This window comes from Arctopsyche grandis, chromosome 1 (assembly GCF_051622035.1).
Source record: "Arctopsyche grandis isolate Sample6627 chromosome 1, ASM5162203v2, whole genome shotgun sequence".
Taxonomy (NCBI): domain Eukaryota; kingdom Metazoa; phylum Arthropoda; class Insecta; order Trichoptera; family Hydropsychidae; genus Arctopsyche; species Arctopsyche grandis.
Window position 1 is genome coordinate 15,777,536 of NC_135355.1, and position 24,505 is coordinate 15,802,040.

The window sequence follows — 24,505 nt, forward strand, 5'->3', positions numbered from 1 at the left end:
TATATATATATATATATATATATATATATATATATATATATATATATATATATATATATATATATATATATATATATATATATATATATATATATATATATATATATATATATATATATATATATATATATATATATATATATATATATATATTCACACATGTTCTAAATGATATGAGCTATTAACCCTTTAAGGCTTTGCACCTAGCTATCAAACATCCTGTATATATATTTATATACACACACAAATATACATATTCCTTCAAATAATCTTTACCATGGATAGCTTGGTTTTTTTATATTATTTAAATATAAACATTCCAGGTAATATTTTTATAAAAAAATTTGTACTTTTTTTTTTAGCTATTTCGTACTATTTGCAACGCAGATTATTCATTTGCTACTTTTTTATTTTTTATGTCCAATTCTACTTTTGCCGAAAGGTCTCTTTCACTTCCGCCCAGTAATAAATTTTGTATATCCAAGAGACTTTTGTTCATTGTTTCTGGTAAGAAAACGATCATAACAACAAGCATAGTGAAACTCATGAACGAAAGTGAATAAAACACGAAAGCAGGACCGAAGGAGTCGTGAAAGACTTGAAACAATTTGGTTACCGTGAAACTTGCAATTGCACCACCCACCGATATCATGCAAGTTGCAGCTTCTTTAAAACTCGACGAAAACACTTCACCCAAAATCGTGTAAGGTATAGGGGCCAAGCCTATGGAGAAGAATATCATCAAAGAGTTCGTTGCCAACACCGGCAACCATTTTACATCTGGGTAATCGTTTTGAATGTACGATATCTGATAATATATACCAATGAGAGCTGTAGATAAGCAGCAACCGCTAGTCGATAATATCAGTAAAGGTTTTCTTCCCCAACGATCTATGAAGAATATGGAAGCTATTCCAAATACAGTTCCGAGACATTGGGAAATAATCACAGCTAAATATGGACTGATTGGAATGTCGTTAGACGCGTATATCTGTTCTTGATAAAATGTGACAGCCATTGCACCGCTAAATTGCTGTGCCAAAATGGTACTGAATATGAGAAACAGTGCTTTTGGATTTGGTTTGTTTCTGATTTCTTTGAAGCATTCGAAAAATGAACAATTATTTTCAACCAATTTTTTTATTTGCGAAATTTCACCTTGAACGGCCTCTCCTTCCTTTTGCCTTCTCAACCATTGAAGAGATATTCTCGCTTCATCCTCTTTCCCTAATCGCATCAAATAGTATGGTGACTCGGGCATAAATACAAAAGTGGCAAGCAGGAGGATGGGAAAAATACAAGATACAATAGCCATCATTTGTAATGTCAAGAAAGGTCCTACGCAAATTGGAAGACCGCTTCCAAATCCTAACATGAGCATCATCATTATAGTGAGAGCTCCTCTATTGTGATTCTCAGCTATTTCACCTATGTATATAGGTACAGATGAAAATCCGAAGCCGACTCCTATTCCAGATATGAATCTTGACGCGTACAGATATGAAGCATTTTTAGCAAATATGATAAGAATGTAGCTGACGAGGAAAGGTACGGCAGACGTTATTATAGATTGTTTCGGTCCCAAATATCTGGCACACATTGAACCGAAAATTGGACCTAAAGCTGACCCAAAAGGCATCAATGATGCTATCCAAGATGCTTCATCATTAGTGATGTTGAAGGGCGTATTAGGACCTTGTAGAATGGCTAGAGAGGGTGATGACCATGTGAAGCAGATGCCAGCGTTGAACAGACACAGTGTGGCTAAAAAAAGTAAAAACACAATTTTAAATAAATACAAAAAATAATGCTATTTACAAAAGATTTAATTTTATATTATAATGTGTGTATATATATATATATATATATATATATATATATATATATATATATATATATATATATATATATATATATATATATATATATATATATATATATATATAAATATACGCATGTATGTACATATACATATATGTATATAAATTGTGTCCCATTACGTATCTATAACAAAGTGTTTTTTTTTTGAATTATGAAATATAAATCGATTCCAAATGCTAGATTAATGTGTATGTATGTATGCATGTAGTAGCATTCTCATGCAGTCGATAATTATGAAATGCAAAAGTAAAGTGCAAACTAAACGTTTGTGAAAAAAAAAACATCAAAGGCAATTATAGAGACTTTCGAAATGACATCACTGGAATTGTATTCACGACATTCAATGAAAATTCCTGACTACATTTGCATACTTCGAAAGAACAAAGCTTTAGTTCGTCGCATTGGAAACAATAATTCAGTGCTCAACAATACTTACATACATACGATTATCATTTTTTTTTATTCATGGTAGTCGGCCGCAATTATGAGTTTTAATGATTTGTCATATATAATATGTATGTATGTATAAGCAGTATCAGGATATATTTACGTACGTACATATTTATACATTTGAAAAAGTTTCAACTATTGCATACACATTATATGTACCGTAAATAATTATACGTTTGATCCAAATAGGAGACGAACGTTGAAGGTAATTCGCGCTTGAATGCATGTTTACAAATTGGATTGAAAACAAATTCAACTGAAATATTTCGATGAACATCCAGGTGCTCGAATGACTCAAAAGTTCCTATATGTACATTATGGTAATATGTACATATATATGTATTTCATTGAAACATGCAGTAGTCAGAGTGTACGACGTTAAGTACACTCCTTTTCAACGTGTTGAAGGCCGCTAAATTTTCAATGCAGATTGTTAATTATGCGGTTTAGTCTGCAGATTTTAGTTGTTATGCTGGATTTTTTTAAATATTCTAAGCAATAAAAAATATCGTCAATAATGTTGCTATGTGAATTGCAATTGATCTTATAATATATTGTAGTTTTAAACGGTGTATCACGGAGGGAAATGTAATTTAATTATACCCATATACATAATATATACATACATATGTATGTATTTGAGCCGTTATATTTGAAAGTGGCGAAAGTCAAATTTCGAGTTCCAAAAACACTATTTTTGTTTGACTTCATTCACAAATTGATATCATTTGTTTCCATTTGATACGTTCAGAATCTCAGTAAATCAGAATAATCGTATTACAAGCGAGCAGTATTTTAAAATTTTGTTAAATTCAAAACATTATATTTAATGTTTTGCGAGATATTTCTCGAAATTAAGAAAAGTGGACTTATCCCACTTTCAATTATAACGGCTTATTTAATGGTGTCTATAACATTATTATACTAACTAATTATTTTATATTTTTTAAAAAATAATGGAATCTGATAAATCACAGTTGGTTTTGATCATACCTACATATGTACAATATATATGTACCTACGATCATGTAAGTTATTTATAAGAAATGCTAAAACTATTGCTCCTCAACCATTTTATTACAAGGTTTTTAATAAAAAGATAAAGAGGTATAAAGTTAAACTAATCGTTATTAAAATTTGTTTATTGATTTATTTGTCCACTCTCATAGATGTTTTGACATTTATTGCAGATACACATTTTATAAATAAGCGTTTCTGAAATTTTATTTTATATTTTAATATTATAGGAAAAGTTGGCTTGCAATAAAATAATTATAATGTACTAACTAATGTAATAATTATAATGTACTAGCCAATTATTTTTAGTGTAATAATTATGATTTACTGGCTGTTACAAATTCCCGAAGTTTAAAACCATAACCGATTTTACTATTTTTTATTAAAAATACAAATATTTCGTCAGTTTTTATTGTATTATGTAATTGATATATACATATATGCTTATTATTCTGAAGAATAAGAATATAATCTTTCAAATCACTAAAAAGCAATGTACTAAGTAAGACCAGAAAAAAACCATTTACTTAATGTCGAATCTTTCAACGATGTCCGCTAGTCAAAGAATATCCTAACCAACATTTCATAATTCCACTTTCTAATATGTATGTGAACAATAATTACCCAACTTGGCGGACATTTTATTAGGTTTCTTACGTACCTGTATGTAATGTATGTATATGTATGTATGTATAATACGTGTGTTATCTAAAATTTAATAACTGAAGCTAACACGTTTGAATATTCCCATTGTGTGATAACACATTTTATAAAATTGATGAAGCAAACAGTCTTCTTCGTAAAAACATAGGTACAATATTTAAACAGTCGTCGTTACGATGAGTGTCACGCGTATTGACCGCGAGCCTTCAAATATTTTAACTGATTATTGAAAAAAATACGCAAAATTGAAATTTATATAATATTGAGGTTTAGGTTAGCTCCGAGATTCCTTAGACTCACCTGAAAGTACGGCCAGCCATTGAGGCCATTGTTTGTTTTCCCTCTCGAGCGCCATTTTTCCGGTTTCTACAGTCATTTTCTTATATTTTCTAATTTACAAACTTGTCGATGAAGCAAAATTTGAACTATTTGCTGAACATACTAAGGTTGAAAACACTTCCTAATATTTTTGCACGGCGCGGCGTCAGTGTTTACGCGATGTCTTCGTGAGCTCGCGCAGAAGACCGACCACTCTTTGGCGAATCGGCGAAACACGGTCGTTTTTAATTGAAACGGCTGCGTGTTGCCAAAGAAGTGGAAGGTAGCAAAAACTCTCAGTCACTTGATCATTCGTCGATCTCTATGTACATATATACAAACATATGGATGTATGTAGTTCCCGGAAAGCTATATAGCTAAGCATAGGAGAAGTGGAACTAGTTCGTGGGCAATTGCAAACTCGACCAGACGACAAAGACGACTACGTACCATGGAGTACTCGACATCGACTGAGTTCGTTTGTTATTGTTGTATGTAGATTTTTCTCGGTTCGTTTGCTTGAATGGCTTATTCGAAAGTGGCCATTGCGAAACTTGTGAACGTGTAACGGGCATATCTCCGGCGTAGCCAACATTTTATTTGCGTTCTATATTATTAAGATTATCTGTAAGGGTTTGTTAACTAAACATTCGATTTCCCCTCCAATTTATTGCTATTGAATTTTTGACTATTATGCTTAGTTAAATATAATATTTTCGATGAAGTAGTTTGTGATTTTGTTCACAATTAATATTAGTGTGATTGCTTAATACTTTTAGAAAGAAAGCAATAATGTTTCTAATCGTATTCTAATTTAGTTAAATAAATAAAGAATGACAATTCAAAGCAAAATTTTTCTTCAATTGGAGTATTTTTGACAAAATGATAAATCATACGGCCAACAGTTTGTTAACACTGGACATGATACGTACATTGCAATGAATAATGATTTCAGAAGAATGGTTGATAATTTCTGCCTTTGTGCTATCTTTTTAAATTATTTAATAAATAAATCAAAGATTGTTAATATTCGAAACTTGTGTACATCTCTATGTATGTATATATAACACTTGTGAATGATTTAATATAGTGAAACATTTTTCATTATTATTTCTAAAATGTAAAAAATTGTAAGAACATGAAAATAAAAAATAGTTTAATATGAATAATAGTTTTTCAATACGTCTCATTGTACATACATATGTACATCCGTTAAATTGATTTAATTTTATATAATTAAATTTGACGTCATCGTCAACAAGCTTTTAAGACCTTTTATTTAGTTTTTTTTTTTGTAATAAAAAGATTGCATTTTTGTCCGGACCAATGATGTGATTAAATATGACAGCGATACTTTTTTTTTAAACCAGATTCACTTTTTTTTGTATTTATAAGATAAAGATTTTTTCCACGAATTTCAAAACTTCAGCTATTGTTTATATAAAAAATGAAATATATGTAGTAAGTGTCTAGTTTCCTCTGATTTCACATTTGGTCTACTTGTTATTATTATATTTGCATGAATGTACGTTTGCATTCATCTGTGAACCTGTTTCGCATGCGAATGATAAAGAACAAGTTACATATTAAATAATTTGTTACGTATTTTTTTATTGAAAATTTTTGAACATTTAAAAAAAACCAAACTTAAAAGTTTGATTTTTTAACTTCGGGTCTATTTAAGTCTAAAATCACTTTATTACTTAATTTAATATGATATAACTTTAAAAAAATTCATTCTTTATGTATTTCGTTAACAGTTATACAGAACGAAGCCAAACAGAATTATGTATGTTAAGTAACAGATATTTTCATATACATATGTACATGCATTTTACATATTTTACATACATATCAGTGTTATTCATTTTACAAACATACATGTGTATATACTAATGTTCATATGTACCACATATCAGTGTTACCACAAGATAAAATAAAGGAGAGAGATGTGATAAGATATGCTTTGTTGATTTATCGATTAAAGTAAAATTTTACCGATACATACACATACCGGTTATGAGACCATTTTCTATACAAATTGAGAGAAACTTACGATCGATGTGATCGATTCTGATTTCGAATTAGTTAATATCTCAAAATCAAATTTTAACATGATCACAAAACTCCATTAATTGTTACTACGTACATAGATATAGTAAAAACAAAAAAAAAATGTGTCGGTCCAGTGTTCGATCTGCATGCGGTCGTATTTTTTTCAAATACCTTTTAAATATATTTATATTTAATTGTTTAACATGAAAACAGGTTAAAAATTACCTATATAAAACACCAATATAAACTATATAAAACACCAATAGAAAAAATATATAAATAAATAAATTAAATAATCATATATATAACGACGGTAATCTGTGTGTGGGTGTGTGTGTGGGTGTGTGTGTGGGTGTGTGGGTGTGTGTGTGTGTCCTAACTCTCGCCGAACATAATGAACGAATCGATAAAAATCGATTAATTCATTTTTCGACGAGACGACTTTGTCGCGACTCGAACCGATCACCCCAAATAGCCTGAATATGGGTCTAATGTGGTAATGGTCTCGGACATCGTGCCAAATCCAATTTTTCATTTCGCCTTTTTTTTTTAAACATTAATTGAAATATTCCTTCTCGCCATATAAAAATACGTAATTTTAATAATTTCGGGTGTCATGGATCGAGTGAATCGATTTCGATTTGCAGTATCGCTCGGGGCGATAGCTAATAATAATAGAAAAAAATAGGAAGTCTTTAAATAAATAATTGAAAACTCTCCATGGGAGTCTGCGTATTTTTAAGAATCGAAAATTATTACAAATAAAGAATTGAAAACTATCTATAAGAGTCTACGAAAATAACGGTTCCGGTTCCCGATTTTTTTTTTTAGTTTTATAAGAGTATATAATAATTTTACACCCATGCGATGATGTTTCATCGGGCTATTCACTAGTCATATATATAAAGACGGTAATCTGTGTGTGTGTGTGTGTGTGGGTGTGTGTGTGTGTCCTAACTCTCGCCGAACATGATGAATCAACCAGTATGGGGAACAAATTTTTTTTTTTCACATTTTTCATTTTTTCAGTTTTTTCATTTTTTTCATTTTTTCTGTTTTTTCATTTTTTTCAGTTTTTCAGTTTTTTTCATTTTTTCAGTTTTTTCATTTTTTTCATTTTTTCAGTTTTTTCATTTTTTTCATTTTTTCAGTTTTTTCATTTTTTTCATTTTTTCAGTTTTTTCAGTTTTTTCGTTTTTTTCATTTTTTCAGTTTTTCAGTTTCCCAGTTTTTTCAGGCCCCGGGGTGCAGAAGGCATCGGCGGCGCTGGGGGCGAAGCCCCCTGGGTGCCGGAGGCATCGGGGGCGTTGGGGGCGAAGCCCCCGGGGTGCCGAAAGCATTGGGGGCGCCGGAGGCGTCGGCGGCGCTGGGGGCGAAGCCCCTGGGGTGCCAAAGGCATCGGGGGCGCTGGGGCCGAAGGCCCCGGAGCGACGGAAGCGCCGGGGGCGAAGGCCCCGGGGTGCCGGAGGCGTCGGCGATACACAAAATGTAATTCGTAATTCGTAATCACTTCGTAATTTGTCATTCGTAATTCGTGCATCAATTTCTTTCCGAAACCAGTCGATTCAATATCTTTAACTTTATTTTTATTCGAGTTTCAATTCCTTTTCGAAACCACCCGTTGAAATCAACGGGTCTAACACTAGTTTTTAATAAATGCGCTAAATGCTCAAAGACTTACATATGTAGTTCTCCGTTTATTAGCCTACATACATATGTACATATATAGTACGGTGAGCGTTCCACACATAGTCACACACAGAATAGCGATATTGTGTATTCATATTTTTGAACGATTTTAGTAAGATCAGCTTTTCTTGAGAACGTGTGAAACTGTTAGTAATATTAATAATAGCGACTTTCAAAATATAAAAAAAATTCAAGGAATTAAAAAAATCATTAAAAACTTACATGAGACCCAATTTATTGAGTTATTGGTAATGAAATAGGTATAAATTAAAAGTAAGTACAATCATAGTGTATGTATATGAATTTTATACATCAATAAATCAATTTAATGAACGAAATGAGAATAAAAAAATTCAGGTGTGACTAACCCATGACTTTATGTATATGTATGTATTTGAGGAATATAAGAAAGTCACAAAACAAAATTATACTTGAACTTTTTCGTGAAGAACACACATGTTAGGTTGAAAAAAATTCCACTTCTGGTTTATAAAATTTTGTTATTATTTTTATTTTCATCACGTTGATACCATGATTATACTTGAATTATCCCGTGAAGAGCACACATGTTTAAGGGTTCGAAAAAAATTGTGGATAAAAAATCGAACAAGAGTAAACTGCCACTTCCGGTTGAGGGATGCTTACCAAATTTTATACATAACTTGGTATTACAATTTAAACTTCTAGATATGAAATTTAAGTCCAATAAACCAAAAGGTTTCAGAGAAAAACATAAACTTCGATTCTGTAGAGTAAAAGTACTACTTCCGGTTCAGATAAAAATATTTAAACAATATAAGGTTATAAAGATTATTATTTCTATTACATGTAAAAAATTTCAGTCCGATTCAGTTAGCGGTTTGGGAGATAATTGAATTCAAAAACTTAAAAAAAAGACGACACCTAAGTTAAAAATGTGAAAAAAATTTACGTCGTATCGATAAGAATTTCAGTAACCGATACTCAGTTTCAGTTCGATAGGAATAACGGTGTTCAAAAATGACTTTTTACTATTTCCATGTGTTTTTTTTAACTCCTAAATTTATATCGTTAATTGTGTATTGTTTGGATGTATCGTAAATTGTGTAAAAATAAAACTCTTCAACGATGACAATGGTGGAGCTATCATATTCTCTAAAAGTAAAATCTTTAAATGAAATATGCACATCATTTATAGTCAATGCACGTGCATTATATTGTTTTTCATCGTCATATTTGATGCAAATTATTTCAAAATAGGTACATAGATAAATACTCGTATTACATACATACGTACTACGTTGTCCTAAATATTCAATGACACCATACCATACTTCACGCTAATTAATTGAAAACTATTTAATTACAAATGTACTTAAGAACAAAACAAATTAAGTAAATATAAAAATAAATACACACACACAGACACACATTTTTTTTGGATCGTGAAAACGTGATCAGTGATCGATTCCGAGTTAGAATTAGTCAAAATCTCGAGTTCGAATTTTCGTATGATCACAAAACTTCATCTATTGTTACTACGTAAAATGTTGAATTCATAATTTTTATGAAGAAATTATAAAATTTCAATTTATTACTGGATTTCCTGGACACCCGAGTTGACGCACACCGTAAAACTATTAATTAAATAAAATAATAAAAATGAATCGGGGTCGGTTAAATTCTTACGAATCCGACTCCGAATTCGATTCCACAGTCCTGCTCCCTAGTATTCTGCGCGCGCACATTAATACGGGAGGAAAAGCCTGTTCCTCTTGTTCCTGTTGTATCCTGCTCGCGAAAATTAAGAGAGTATGTACCGTTTACCATGCACCATTTTTTTTGATCTTTCGACTCAAGATCTTTCGATTTTCGATCTTTGCCTTCCGATATTTGCGTTTTCTGTAATTTAACATTCTGTCTCGTCATGGAGACCGCACATACACATATGTACATATGTATGTACATGTATAATAAATACTTATGAATATTTGTAGAAATTAAACAATAATGGTAATTGATACAGCTGTGAATGATTTCCAAGGTTTCTAGGATGACAAACTTTCACGTTTTATTTTGGTTTCTGAAATTATTGAAAGATTAGGTCAAGCAAATTATCTCCTATTTAACGCGTTTTCATGGTCTACCGACAATCGAACGGCGATGTACATATTTTGAGAGGCCCTGAGTCGCACATGTACACGATGACAATATGTTGACAGACACTTATTTTAAGCAATTATCGTTTAATGCAGCGGTTTCCAAACTTTATGCTACTACGCCTCCCTAAAAAAAATTTTTTTTCCGCGCCTCCCTACCTTTTATTTTTTAATAGTTATAATACACGTTAATGGACACGTTTTAAATAATAAACCTTAATTTAAAAAAAAATACTGAACACTACAATAGACAGAATAATAAAAAGGTTTTGCTATAACATAAATTTATACGAACATCTATATTTATTTTTATATTAAATTACTAATTAAACTACGTCTAACACATCAAAATTTAGTGCGAAGGATGTTGTTGTTTATTGGCACAAATTTTATCAAATCTTGGGGGGAAATATGGAGAGTGCCACTCGTAACTCCTTTTCGACTATTAACCTGGCTCGATATTTGGTTTTCATTGCAGCTAGTGCCGAAAAGCCCGTTTCGAATAAATAAGACGTTACAAACGGTAGAAGCACTTGCATTGCTTTGCAATACAAAGATTCATACTATCCACTAAGATTCATCCAAATTTTAATTATGGTTTAATTTTGAAACTTTTGTTTTAGTGAGCTATCGCATGATAATTCTATCAATTTTTCTTTTTCGATGGTTGTCAGCTCGAATTCGTCTTCATTGTAGTTAAATGGATTCTGTATCCACAAAAATTTTGAGAAATCAAGGTCTTTGAAATAATTGGAAAAATGCAGCACTAAACCATCCAAGTGGTCAGTAAAAAGATTTTTACTTGCTTCAATATTGACTGTGGCCCAGAAATCTTTGGAAAGTGAAAACATATCCAACTCATTCTTTTGTAAATTTGATTTCCATAACTTCAACTTTTTAATGAAAGCTTTTACTTTGTCTTTTTGGATGTATTTGTGATCCCTGCATTGCTTTATTTAAACCGCTCAATTTTCCGAAAATTTCAACCAAATAGGCAAGTCCATGTCTCTTCATGTTGGTTTTCTTCGAGAAAGGTTGCTAATTAAATGTGTATGTAAAAATGAAAGAAAAACAAACATTCATGCATTGAATTTGTATTGTTAAGCTACGATATGAAGTTTTATTTATTTGTAGATATTATGGTATGAAAATAATTTTTTTATTAAAAATTTTTGGCGCCTCCCCTGGCAATAGTCCGCGCCTCCCCAGGGATGTGCGCCTCCCAGTTTGGAAACCGCTGGTTTAATGCCAAAACGTATCCTATAAGTCCCATTTTGGCCGGGATAGTCTGGTTTTTACGTTTTTTGCGTTCGTCCCGTCGTTTTCGAAAAAGTAGTAACATTGAAATATTTTGTATCCTTAATCATTTTACATTTTTCTGAAAAAAAAATTGCTTAATTTTTAAATTATTTTAAAATACAATATTATGTATTTAATTTATCTTATTACATTTTCTTCTTTTAAATAAATATATGCGTTCTGGGAAAAAATATTTTACTTAATTTGTTAATTTTAAACGTTTCAGAAAAAATACCAGCCTGCGGCGCATGAACGATTTTCCCTGTACACAAGAATTGTATATTAAAAATAAATTATTATTCCTTAATAATTATTAATATTAGGTTATGGGAAAAATTATAAAATTTTTGGACGTTTGAATTTTTGAACACATTTTTTTATAACAAAGTTTTTACGTAGTGTCCCGTTTTTACATACCTCCTTTACGTTTCACATGGCTTTCGTGTCAGTGGTCATTTTTATCTCTTATTTTATTTTTCATGCAATTTTTCGTTTTCATGCAATGTTCTTGAATGTTGTGAATAATTGCTAACTAATGGTTTATTTGCCGTTATTATCTAATATTTGTCAACAAATAATTTCAAAATGGATATTTAATTTATAGTGTCATCTGAACATTTGTTGTTAAACTTTTAAAATAAAATCAATGTAATTATTATAGTTGCAACATTTTTGCAATAGATGTCAGTAATTTACTTTTAAAATATCCATATAAATTGACTCGCCCATAGGGGAAAGTGGAGGTAGAGGTTTAGGATATCCGGGAAAACATTATACTTATGTACATAAAGAGAATTTTCCAAAAAATTCAAGTGTTGTATTTAGAAAATAATGCTGTTTTTAATTATATTTCATATTATTTTATTAAGTTCTATCAGATTACTCACCCACACAAATATATGTATGTATGTATAATCCTGGGCACGGCACTATTGCGATATATATACATATGTACATACATGTACATGTATGTATAATATACATGGCTATTGATTTACATCTAAAATATTTAATTGAATGATAACTGATTTATTGTATATGTAACTGATTATATATATGTATTATATATGTCTATATACGTCCACGATTTAATGGTTATGATAATTATCATATACTTCACTATCTATTAAATATATAAAACTTGTATCAAGAATTTCGAATATCCGCGAACCGCTTGTTGACTTGCTTATGCGAAAAAATAGTAGACCTTACAGTGACGGAACTATTATGTTTTTGTCAAATATGTATACGTAAGAAAAACTTTAAAATAAATAACGTGAAAATATCTGCATTTAAATTTAATTCACTTGTTTATTTTTTAACAGACGAGTCTCTTGCTTGACAAAAACTGTACGCAAATATTTATCGTTTCAATTAATTATCAAAAATATCAACCAATAAAATGATAAGTATTCACATATTTATTCATATTTAAATTTTCCATACATATAATTCTCATGAAAAATTTTGGCGATAATATATGTATGTAAGTATCTATCTACATACATATGTATATACAAATGCAAACATTTATGTATACATTTGCATATATGTATTTAGACAGTTTCTACGAAAAATAGAATAGCGGGGGGGGGGGGGGGATACAAATTTTAATTCCACTGCTGAGACATGTTCTTTTAAGAGCCCGCCAGTTATTAACTATCAGAATTTAGCAGCTATAAATTTATAAGTTTGTGAGTCCTGATGTTATCATATATGTATGTACATACAGACAAACACATGTATGCATGTAAGTCATCTCACATTATCGGTTGTAAATATGTTCATATATATGTATGTAAAATTTAACTGTGCAAAGGTATGCTTTTCTAAAGAACGTCAACAGAAAAATTCATCAACTAATGGCTTAGCAATACATACAAATGTACATATGTATGTACAATAAAATAGTTTAGCCTTCGGGCAGAAGTCAGCATGTGGACCGTCTATCAAATGAAAACACATAAATAAAGCACTAAAGCAAATTCTTCGGTACCGATACGAGTTTCATTCGACATTTTTAGGCTGTTCATAAATATAGAAAGGATCCAACTAAAGTAGACGAGGTAGTAAAATAACTGTAAATAATTTAATTTAATAATACATCATTGTCAATAATATTTAAGGCTAATCCTAATTTCTCGGCTCAACATTGTCGCGAAAAAAATGATAATTCACAATTTAAAAATACATAAATATGTAATAATACTTGATGATCATTAAGCTTATATTTTAAACTCAATTGTATAAATATAAAATTTGACATTTCCATTTTGTTTTCACTGAAAATATTGCAATAAAATGTAACTTTTAAAACGGCAGCTATTGTCATCTACGATGTGTCATAAGTTACAAAGACATATTTAAGCTTTTATTTTGAAAATAAATTAAGTCAAACATAAAACAGCAGAACAGAACGCGAACTTGTCGTTTCAGACGTGTTTCACGCTTTCTTTCGCTTTTTACATTATTCTATTCTATTTCCATATTTTATTTACTATTGAAAGTCGCGTGATTTGAACCGATTTTGCCACAAAGCACATCTATTTTAGAATTATGATGCCGCGCAAAAAAGGCCAAAAGATGGTGTTAATAGAGGTCCTTTAGGGAATCTCGATTGCTATTTGAGCAAAGATTAAATATTTTCGTGAAGAAAACGGCCGAACCGAGATAGAGGTCTATTGGGATTACTGGAAAAACTGAAAGAACAGCAAATAGACGTTGATTCATCTGAACCTTTCAATTCGAATGAATATGAGCCTACATATGTAGAATCCCATTTCATATTTTTTCCAAAAACTTTAATTTAATATTACAGTGATTTAGCAATTGTTATAAATGCATAATTTCATAAATTTAAAAACGTAAACGTAAATAAAATTACACTCCCAGAATAGTAATATTCCGCTAGTGGTAGATGTCACTAATAAATTAACTAGGATATTCAATAACAGAACAACCTAAAACCACGTTAATAAATTAATGAATCGGTGGTTAAATTAAATGTCGGTGGTTAAACTAAGATGTAACAAAAATATCAACTGATTTTTTTTAATAGCATACAAAATGTCCGTTAAGCTGTTAAACATCAACATTAAAATAAGAGAAACATTATAAGTATTACACCTACATATGTTATTCGTAAAATTGCTCACTTGTCAAATATAAAATATCTGTCGAATTTGTAAGATGTGTAAGAATTGCATTGCTAATTAAATACTCATTTCTCATTAGCAAAACAGATTTCATAACCATAGTGATGTTCATTTCAACTTGAAAAAAAAGTTTGAAATGATACAACAACGATGTGCACTATTGACGAAAAAAATATTTTAATTAAACGTACGATAAGATTCGTACGATTTTTATTATTCGTTTTTCGACATGTCAAAACGTCAGTTGATAGATTTGTGTATGAATAATACACACTGACTACATACTTAATTCAAAAACAAAGCAACAGGCTTGCACCGATTAAGAATTGAATTGATGAGGGAAAGAGCAGTTCTCAATGGAAGGTAGCATATTCGCTTCACAATCTCTTTCATAATTATTAATATTCTGGTTTTCTTTGTCTATTTTGGTTTCTAACAAGTTGGAATTAGCTCCATTATCTGCTGTCTCAATATATACATACATATATGTATATAACTTTTTTTAATATAAAACCTTGCTTTTAAAAAAAACATTTATTTTTTAAAATCCAGTATTTTTGTACAAAGTTTTTCCGCATGATGGGATGGTTTCCGTGTCCTAATTTTCGAAATTATAAAGTGTCTCGTACACCATCAACAACTAAGCATTGTATGCTTAATCGTTTGTTCTCGCCGGAAAACTTTCACGGTGAATGTTCAACAATAACAATGATGCGTTCGGTATGTTAACTATGTCCCGATCGAATAGTCCCTCGTTCGCATCCTGTTTCATCGATGCGGCATTAACCAACAGCAATTTGAACAACTTTGCTTATAAGCGAACAATAGGCTTTGTTTACTGAAAAGCTCGGATTACAATGAGAAAAGTTAGCTTTGGACCACGCCGTAGAACCTCTACGCAACTGAGGAATTTGGCTCTCGATTCGAATGCACATTTCGGAGTAAGTACACAATGGGTATCCATGGATTGTGTAAGGTAAATTCGAATTGCTGCATATACATATGTAACAGTTGTCCACCCCAACTATGTATGCATATACATATATTCTCAATAATATATGAAATTCATTTTGGAAAATAGCTAACCATGATTTCTGCAAGGAACTCAATAAAAATTGACGGTAAAAAACATTGATACACACACAATTTCTACAATTGATACAAACACAATTTCCGAATTCAGAATAGAACTCTTGTAATTCATGTTTTCCAATAAGAATTTTAAATAGGTTTTTGAGCTCTTTTTTCTATTATGCAGTACATTAACATTAGAATAATATAATACTATGATTACAAATAAAATAAAATAAAAATTGTAAAATAGAAAATGATCCGTAGATTAGTAGCTATTAATATATATATATATATATATATATATATATATATATATATATATATATATATATATATATATATATATATATATATATATATATATATATATATATATATATATATATATATATATATATATATATATTCATTATTATTTTATTACGTATACGGAGCTTTCGCTTGGCGCATGTAATGTTCACAAAAAATATAAATTTTAGGGTAGATATGTATTTTCAATCGTCTTCGAAACTCGCAAAAAAAATACAGGTTTGCGGCTATATTTGTTACGTATCTCCCATTTTTAGTTCAATATAAAGCTCGCATTGTATTTGGTTACAAATTTCATAGTTTCTCGATTCAACCTGAACTCGTTTCGGTGAGTCAGGTTGAACGCAAAATTTACGATGCAGTTTGCTGCCGCATTACACTTCACTGAACTTACTTTACATTTATCTACTGCCGTCTCCAATACAAATCGAATAAAGTATTTTATCGGATATATGTACATACATAGGTATTTTATTTTATGTTTAACTTAGAAATTATCTCATTATTCTTGTGTGTGTGTTTGTGATAAAATTGAGAAAAAACTAATTTGTCATATTCGTACTTTAATTTAAATCAATACGACATATGTATAATGTAGTGCAGTATTAAATTATGCATACGTTAAATTGTTCGATATCACTTAACACGATAGATAAACATTTTTCAGCGCGTTGAAAGTGTATGTAACAATTGAAATTTCCCCATTTTCTTCCAGTGTTCCAGTAACCGGTATTGATCTCCCAACAACGGATTTCCCACCAGCGCCGATTTGGCGCCAGCTGTCAAATAGCGTAACTTATTTTACTGCTGAATAATTAGAGATATTCAGACGAAATTTTAAATTTATGTTTGGATTCAGCATCTACCTTAAGACTCGTCGGATTCTAACGAGATCGATAAGTGCGACAGTAATTTCGATTAAATAAGGTTACTATGTTATTATATGTAGGTATGTACATATATATATGTATATCCATTTCAATAATGTATGCTGGGCTGCCGAGAAGAATCCCGAGCCCTGGGAAAAATAATCGGCCCTTATGATGAACTAAAAAAATATGTATATATATTTTAGATATATTTTTAATATGCGAAAAATCTATCAGAACTATTAGAAAAATACCTACATATGTATATGAACGTAACTATATTTGTTTTAATAATTGAATAAGGAAGTATGATATAATAGGTATGGTTTCCGACACGGGGCCCCTCGAGTGGTCTGTATGTATACTGTATGTACATATTAGAGCTTTATTCCTGGCTTTCAAAGCCAACTACACGTAGTTTGCAATACGTAGTGGAAAGTGAGAGTATTTGACATTTGAAGCGTAAAAATTTCAGAAAAAAGTTCTGAATATGGTCGAAATTTCAATTACGTATTTTAGTATTTTGTGTTTTTTTCAGTTCAATGTGCATACATATGTATGTACATATAAGTCATTAAATTTGAAAGTGGCGGGAGTCCGATTTTCAGTTCCAAAATCACCATTTCTATTTGACTTAATTCACAAATTGTTATCACTTATTTTAATTCGAAATTCGATTTACAGGCCACCAGTATTCAGCAGTAAAAATATTGTAAAACGCAAAACATTATGTTTAACACAATATTAAAATTAAGACATTAGCACAATACACATTTGACATTGAAAAGGGGTTAATTTGAAAAGAAAAAGGTTAGGTTTGAAATGAAAAAGGATCAATTTGAAATGAAAAAGGGTCAATCTGGAATGAAAAACCTGTAATATGATCCGGTAAAAATATGTATGTAAAATATTTGTAACAAACAATATAGCGAATTTACGTCAGCAGTCATTTAAATAATTACGCGCAATATGTTCTGACAGTATTGGCAATTCTTAGAAATTCTAAATCGGAAAACATTTCACAAATAATCTACGGTCGGATCATCGGAAATGACATTCAAGGTGGTCAAAGCATTCATATCAATTACGATGTATGTATTTTATGTAGATAAATCATGAGCATGTTTCCGTATAAAACTGGTCTAGATTGAACGTCACCACCCACGCACATCCTGATTAAACACAGTGCGACTTTGACTTGAAATATGCATACAATTTGTTACTGAGATTTAGCATTATGATAATGGGCCATGTAACGCTCTTATTATATACATATACATACCTGATGCTCGAAAGAAATGACATAATTATGTCACGTGTAAAGTGCGTGAAAACCATCATCATCATCATCATCATTTCGCACGTTTACAAATACACTCGCATTACATCTTTGTGGACGTCAAAATTTTCATTATTATACTCGTACAAAATTCTCCTAATTAAACGGTGTTCATTAATTAATAGTCTTACATATTAACAGAGAAATTTTCTTTTTGTTTCCATTTTGAAACAATGGCGCGTTTTTAATTCCGGTGAATAAATTAATTAATTAAGATTTATTTTTTGCGAAAATTAGATTTTATGCAATATATGTACACATGTGTGTGTGTATACATATGTTTAAATGTTTACATTTATTGTTATTTTAATTATTATAATGCCAACTAACCTTCATAGCACTTTAAATACATTATCATTATTTAAAATATTCTTAAACGCCTTGTATAGACACTAATTAATTTCCGGATATTATCGTTCACATAAACACGAGAATGGCACGTATGATGATATTGAACATACATATGTACATATTTATGAGATTCTTGTCTGTTTTTTACTTTATCTATGTACGTAGTAACAATAGGTGAAGCTTTGTGATTATGCGAAAATTCGAACTCGAGATTTTGACTGATTCGAACTCAGAATCGATTACTGATCACGTTTTCATGGTCAATTACTGATCACGTGTCTGTGTGTCTGTGTATTTTGGGGATTTTTTGAACACCGTTAGTCTTATCAAACCCAAACTTAGTATCGGTTACTGAAATTTTTATCGACACGACGTCATTTTTTTTCAAATTATTTAGTTGACCGGAAATGGTACCTCCGCTTATAGGTGTCCTCTTTTTTTTAAGTTTTTGAATTCAATTATCTCTCAAACTGCTTACTTAATCGGATGAAATATTTTTTACATATAATAGAAATTATAATTTTTAAACCCTTATATTTTTCAAATATTTTTATCTGAACTGGAAGTAGTACTTTTACTCTAGATAATCGAGTTTTTTAATGTTTTTCTCAGAAACCTTTTATTTTATTGAATTCAAATTTCATATCTAGAAGTTTAAGCATAATTCCAAGTTATGTATAAAATTTTCTAAGCATCCCTCAACCGGAAGTGGCAGTTTACTCTTGTTAGATTTTTTCTTCCACTATTTTTTTCGACCCTTTATACATGTGTGATCTTCACGAAAAAATTCAAGTATAATTCTTCTATCAATGTAATGAAAATAAAAAAAAATCACTGAATTTAATAAACCGGAAGTGGGATTTTCTCCTCTTAGAAAGGTCAAAAATGTTGTGCCCACTATTCTTTCCACACCCCTGATCGTACCAAGCTGAAAATTTATATCTGTATTATTTATGTGCTAACTTAGAACTAATAAGGGTTCGGTCAGAATTCGTAAACCAGAAGTAGTATTTTTTTTAAAACAATATTTCATTATTTTATTTTGACCCTTCAAATTATTTTTCTATATTGATATTTAATGTGTATAATACTGGTCACATCCAAATTTTCAATTTATTTTATATGTAATAGATATTGTTCATTTTATACCTCAATGTTTTTTAAATATTTTTACCTCAACCTCTCAGATTTTTCTCAGAAACCTTATAGTTAAATATTTGAACTGAAATATTTCAAATCAAGAAGTTTTAGCTTAATACCAAGTTACATATAAAATTTGCCTAGCCGTACGTGGCAGTTTACTCTTGTTCGGTTTTTTATCCACAATTTTTTTCGTACCCTTAAACGTGTGTGCTCTTCACGGGAAAATTAATCGTTGTATCAACGTGATGAAAATAAAAATAATAACTAAATTTTATAAGTGGGATTCCTCTTAGAAAAATGTTGTGACCACACGATTTTATCCACACTCCTGAACGTATCAAGCTGCAAATTTATATTTGTATTATTTATGTTATTAACTTGAGTTGATACGGTTTGTAAGATCCGTTCTGGTGTTCAGAATAGTCAGTTCCCTCGTCACAATCTTAAAAACAAATTTGTAAAGTTACACTCGGCAAATTCAAGCATGTAACCAGCGGACAGTTAAAAGTACAAGATTAATGAATTTTTACATCGATCATAAAGATAAAAATGTTTCACATTTACCTATTTGCAAATTAGCTATGAAACTTTTAACTAAAGCTTGCAAATGCGATGCACGTTCTATTCCTAGAATAATTGATAAAAATATACTAACAAATGACTGATTTTAATCGTTAAAAGCATCCGTTTGTCTTTTGATTTTAGGAAAATACGTCATTAAAACATGTTAACATTTTGCTGTATGATTGCGAACGGTAAACTGGATTTAGTTAGCTAGTTACTGGATTTAGTTCATAATAAGTAATTAAATTAATAATATTTGTCGTTTACGAATTCATTTTTATTATTCAACTGTTTTCTATGTTGATTATTTTAACCTATAATGAATATGTATCAATCTGAAGTATGTGTATGTACTAGAGCAGCGGTTTCCAAACTGGGAGGCGCGCCTCCCTGGGGAGGCGCGGAATATTGCCAGGGGAGGCACCAAAACTTTTAAATAAAAAAATAATTTTCATACCATAATATCTACAAATAAATAAAACTTCATATCGGAGCTTAACAGTAAAAATGCAATGCATGAATATTTATTTTTATATACACATTTAATTAGCAACCTTTCTCGAAGAAAACTAGCATGAAGAGGCAAATTTGTGGACGAACGATAATTTTATTGTTAAACTTGCCTATTTGGTTGAAATTTTGGGAACATTGTGCGGTTTAAATAATTCAATGCAGGGATCACAAATACATCCACTTGTACAAAAAGACAAACTAAAAGCTTTCATTAAAAAGTTGAAGTTATGGAAATCAAATTTACAAAAGAATGAGTTGGATATGTTTTCACTTTCCAAAGATTTCTGGGCCACAGCCAATATTGAAGCAAGTTAAAACCTTTTTATTGGCCACTTGGATGGTTTAGTGCTGCATTTTTCCAATTATTTCAAGTTTTTGTGGATATAGAACCCATTTAACTACAATGAAGAAGACGAATTTGAGTTGACAACCATCGAAAAAGAAAAATTGATAGAATTATCATGCGATAGCTCACTAAAACAAAAGTTTCAAAATGAAACCATAATTAAATTTTGGATGAATCTTAGTGGAGAGTATGAATCTTTGTATTGCAAAGCAATGCAAGTGCTTCTACCGTTTGTAACGTCTTATTTATGCGAAATGGGCTTTTCGGCACTAGCTGCAATGAAAACTAAATATCGAGCCAGGTTAATAGTCGAAAAGGAGTTACGAGTGGCACTCTCCATATTGCCCCCAAGATTTGATAAACTTTGTGCCAATAAACAATAAACAATAAACAATACCGGTAAATCGACAAAAAAGCACCTTTGTTAATTACCAGTAAATTGGAAAATTACCGGTAATTACCGAAAATGATTTTTGGCGAATTAAAGACAGCTACAGTTTTCACTTAATAATTCAAAAGCCTTTTTTTCAAATAAAATTCAAGGTGAAATTAATCAACTCATTGTATTAAATTTGATAAAACAGCATAATTTAAAAGTATTATATCTGAACATTTGACACTGACACTGCCTGAAACTGTAGCAAGTGGTAAACGTAGTTTTTCGAAACTTATATTAACTAAAACTCATCTCCGGTCTACATTGTCACAAAATAGACGTTCTTGTTTTGAAACTTTCTATTATCAATCGCTGAAACTATTGAATTTTCAGCTTGAAATATCATTTCATTTATTTATTTTTAACTTCACCTGGGGTTGAAAAATCTTATTAACCATTTTGCTGCCGGCCCCAAGCCTGAAAAAAGGAGGATGGGAACCCGTCATTTATAATTTTTTCTATGCGCTTAGCCCGAGGGCGCCATATTGTGTAAGGCCGGCACTGCCTGTATGTATTTACTATATATATATGTACATAAGTATACATCCATACATATGACATTAGTCCTAAATACTTAACGAAAACTACACTATTAAATACCAGTTTCATTTTAATGCATAAACGGGTTTTTATACATTTACAATTTATGCACCTATAAATAGTTCAAAATTTGATGATTTGTACACCAGTCGTGTTAGAGACTCAAATTTATTCGACAACCAACAAATAAACCTACCATGAAGACAGTGAGTATATCCTGGCTACAAACGGAGAGATTTGATTTAAAAAAAAATTGATAGACGACGGCAACAAATTAAATGGCCAGTATATAAATCAGTTTTTAGCCAGTATTTTATTGACAAAATGGTCAGTATTGTGTTATTAAATTTCAATGTCTGTTCAGAGCCTTTTTAAGCCGTGGCAAAAGTGTATAGTTACGTCGTAAATTCATATTCACGTCACTTCATTCGTATACTTCAATTCATATTTGCCACTTCACGTCGTGAATTTGAAATTGCATGTAGCCATATTTTCTGTTTTTTCTTGTTTCTTCGTCTTCCTCACATGGCAAAGACACTCCAATTATGTCCATTTCGTGACTAGTCAGAGGTCAGAGACTACCAAACGAATGATTGATATAATTTGTTGCGTAATGTCGCGTCGCTGCAATTCAAATGCGGATTACCTAACCTAACCACTTAGGTAATCCACTAGTGCGGTCAGACCTTCAGCAACGAGGATCTTGTCTCCCAACAGATAAAGCATTATTTAGATTTGAAATATAACACAGGTGATTCTATTCGTAATGGTATATCGAGGACACGGAATGTAATGTAATTAAATAATGGACCGGATGTTAAAAGCACAAAACATTTTCATAATGAGCTTTGTGATTATTTTTATTTAGAGTCTAGGCAACGTGGCGCTACAGGAAATCGTATTATACCACTGTAATTGCATTTAATGACGCAATAGGATTTAAAACGTTCATGAAAAAATGGTCTCCATGGCCCGTAGGGTGTAGAGTGTACACTTTTCGATGCTAATTGCGATAGACGTGTCCGCCGATGAATCTGTTTTTCGGCTCAGTATTATTTTCTCTATTTCCGCTCGTTTTGAAAATATTAAAGGAAATTGCGAATGATATATCAAATTAATCATTTATTTTTAGGTCGCAGTTTTCGCTCTCCTCGTCGTAGCAGCCGCCATGGCTGCCCCGGAAGCTTCAATTAGGTTCATTCCGGTATTAGAACGTACCGAGAAGCACGACGAAGTTGGCCAATTCTCTCTGAGATACTTGAGTGCCGATGGAACATCAGTTGCTGAACAGGGTATCTTAAAGCCGACCCTTGATGGAAAGGACCACGTCCTCCACAAAATTGGAGAGTTCACCTTCACCGCTCCAGACGGTCAGGTCTTCCGTACCACGTACGTCGCTGATCATCTCGGATTCAGAGCCATAGGTGACCATTTGCCCAAATCTGTCGTTGCCTAGGTAGATCAATAATGAACCAAAATCCAAAACACTGTCGATAATGTATGAAATAAATAAAAAAAAATCCTCATTCCTTAACCCTTATTTTTAATTTTGTGTTGATACTAAGGATAAGCCTGATGAAGTATCAATTTCAATAACAATTTCAAATTACAAATTAATAGACAAAATTAATTATTAAATTAATTTAATTTGCAAATTTGTTGAAATAAACATAATATTATAAAGGGCTCGGTCCGCGGGCCAACTCTGTGAACTCATGCTTCCAAACGAAGTCCCCCCCAGTGGAGGAGTTTTTATACGACGTTGGATTTATGATGTCGTCGAAGAAACCCGAGTGGCTGGAGTTGCTCACAAACGAAGCCTTCGGAATAGTGGAGGGATTGGATGAATGGTGGATCTGTTTAACAGCACTGAGCAACAAAAAAAAATACCAGAGCGGAGACTAGCCAATCTTTACTAAGTTTGACTCACTGAATTCGAATATGATATTTATTTTTGTTTATGGGTGAACGCTTACGAGATATGAGCGTTTAAAAAAATCCAAAAGCCAAATAAATGAAAAATAGGACGGGAAAAAAGTCTGTAAAAAAAAATATATTTTTGACTTTTAAAATACGCTAGATAATAAGTTAGAAGTATTGTAAATAAATTAAATATAAAAATTAATAGCAAAAATATCTGACTATTGATTCCAATACTCACTTTGAGCGTAACAATCCTATAAATACCGCAAAAGCCAAAAATTTTAAAAGTCGCGGATGTTTGTAAACGCTCATATCTCGTAAACGATCACCCATCAACAAAAATCAATATCATATTCAAATTTAGTGGGTCAAACTTAGTAAAGATTGGTTAGTTTCCGCTCTGGTAACTCAAAAACGTGATTTTATGTTACTG

The 24,505-nt window shown here is 31.0% G+C and overlaps 2 protein-coding genes across 2 annotated transcripts; one reads left to right on the top strand and one right to left on the bottom strand.

The window, feature by feature from the left end:
- Positions 1-306: 306 nt before the first annotated feature.
- Positions 307-4,869, bottom strand: LOC143911451 (facilitated trehalose transporter Tret1-2 homolog). Its single transcript, XM_077430322.1, has 2 exons — positions 4,312-4,869; positions 307-1,764 (listed from the first exon to the last, which is right to left on the bottom strand). Exons 1-2 carry the CDS (start codon positions 4,385-4,387, stop codon positions 389-391), a joined length of 1,452 nt encoding a protein of 483 aa, XP_077286448.1. The 5' UTR covers positions 4,388-4,869; the 3' UTR covers positions 307-388.
- LOC143911462 (endocuticle structural glycoprotein SgAbd-2-like) lies at positions 4,736-24,278 on the top strand. Its single transcript, XM_077430335.1, has 2 exons — positions 4,736-4,820; positions 23,282-24,278. Exon 2 carries the CDS (start codon positions 23,318-23,320, stop codon positions 23,603-23,605), a length of 288 nt encoding a protein of 95 aa, XP_077286461.1. The 5' UTR covers positions 4,736-4,820; positions 23,282-23,317; the 3' UTR covers positions 23,606-24,278.
- The last annotated feature ends 227 nt before the right edge of the window (positions 24,279-24,505 follow it).

Coding starts and splice junctions, on each gene's coding strand:
- LOC143911451 (XM_077430322.1), bottom strand. CDS start 4,387: ATGACTGTAGAAACCGGAAAAATGGCGCTCGAGAGGGAAAACAAACAA. Junction 1,765..4,311: donor ATGGCTGGCCGTACTTTCAG/GTGAGTCTAAGG, acceptor TACTTTTTTTAG/CCACACTGTGTCTGTTCAAC.
- LOC143911462 (XM_077430335.1), top strand. CDS start 23,318: ATGGCTGCCCCGGAAGCTTCAATTAGGTTCATTCCGGTATTAGAACGT.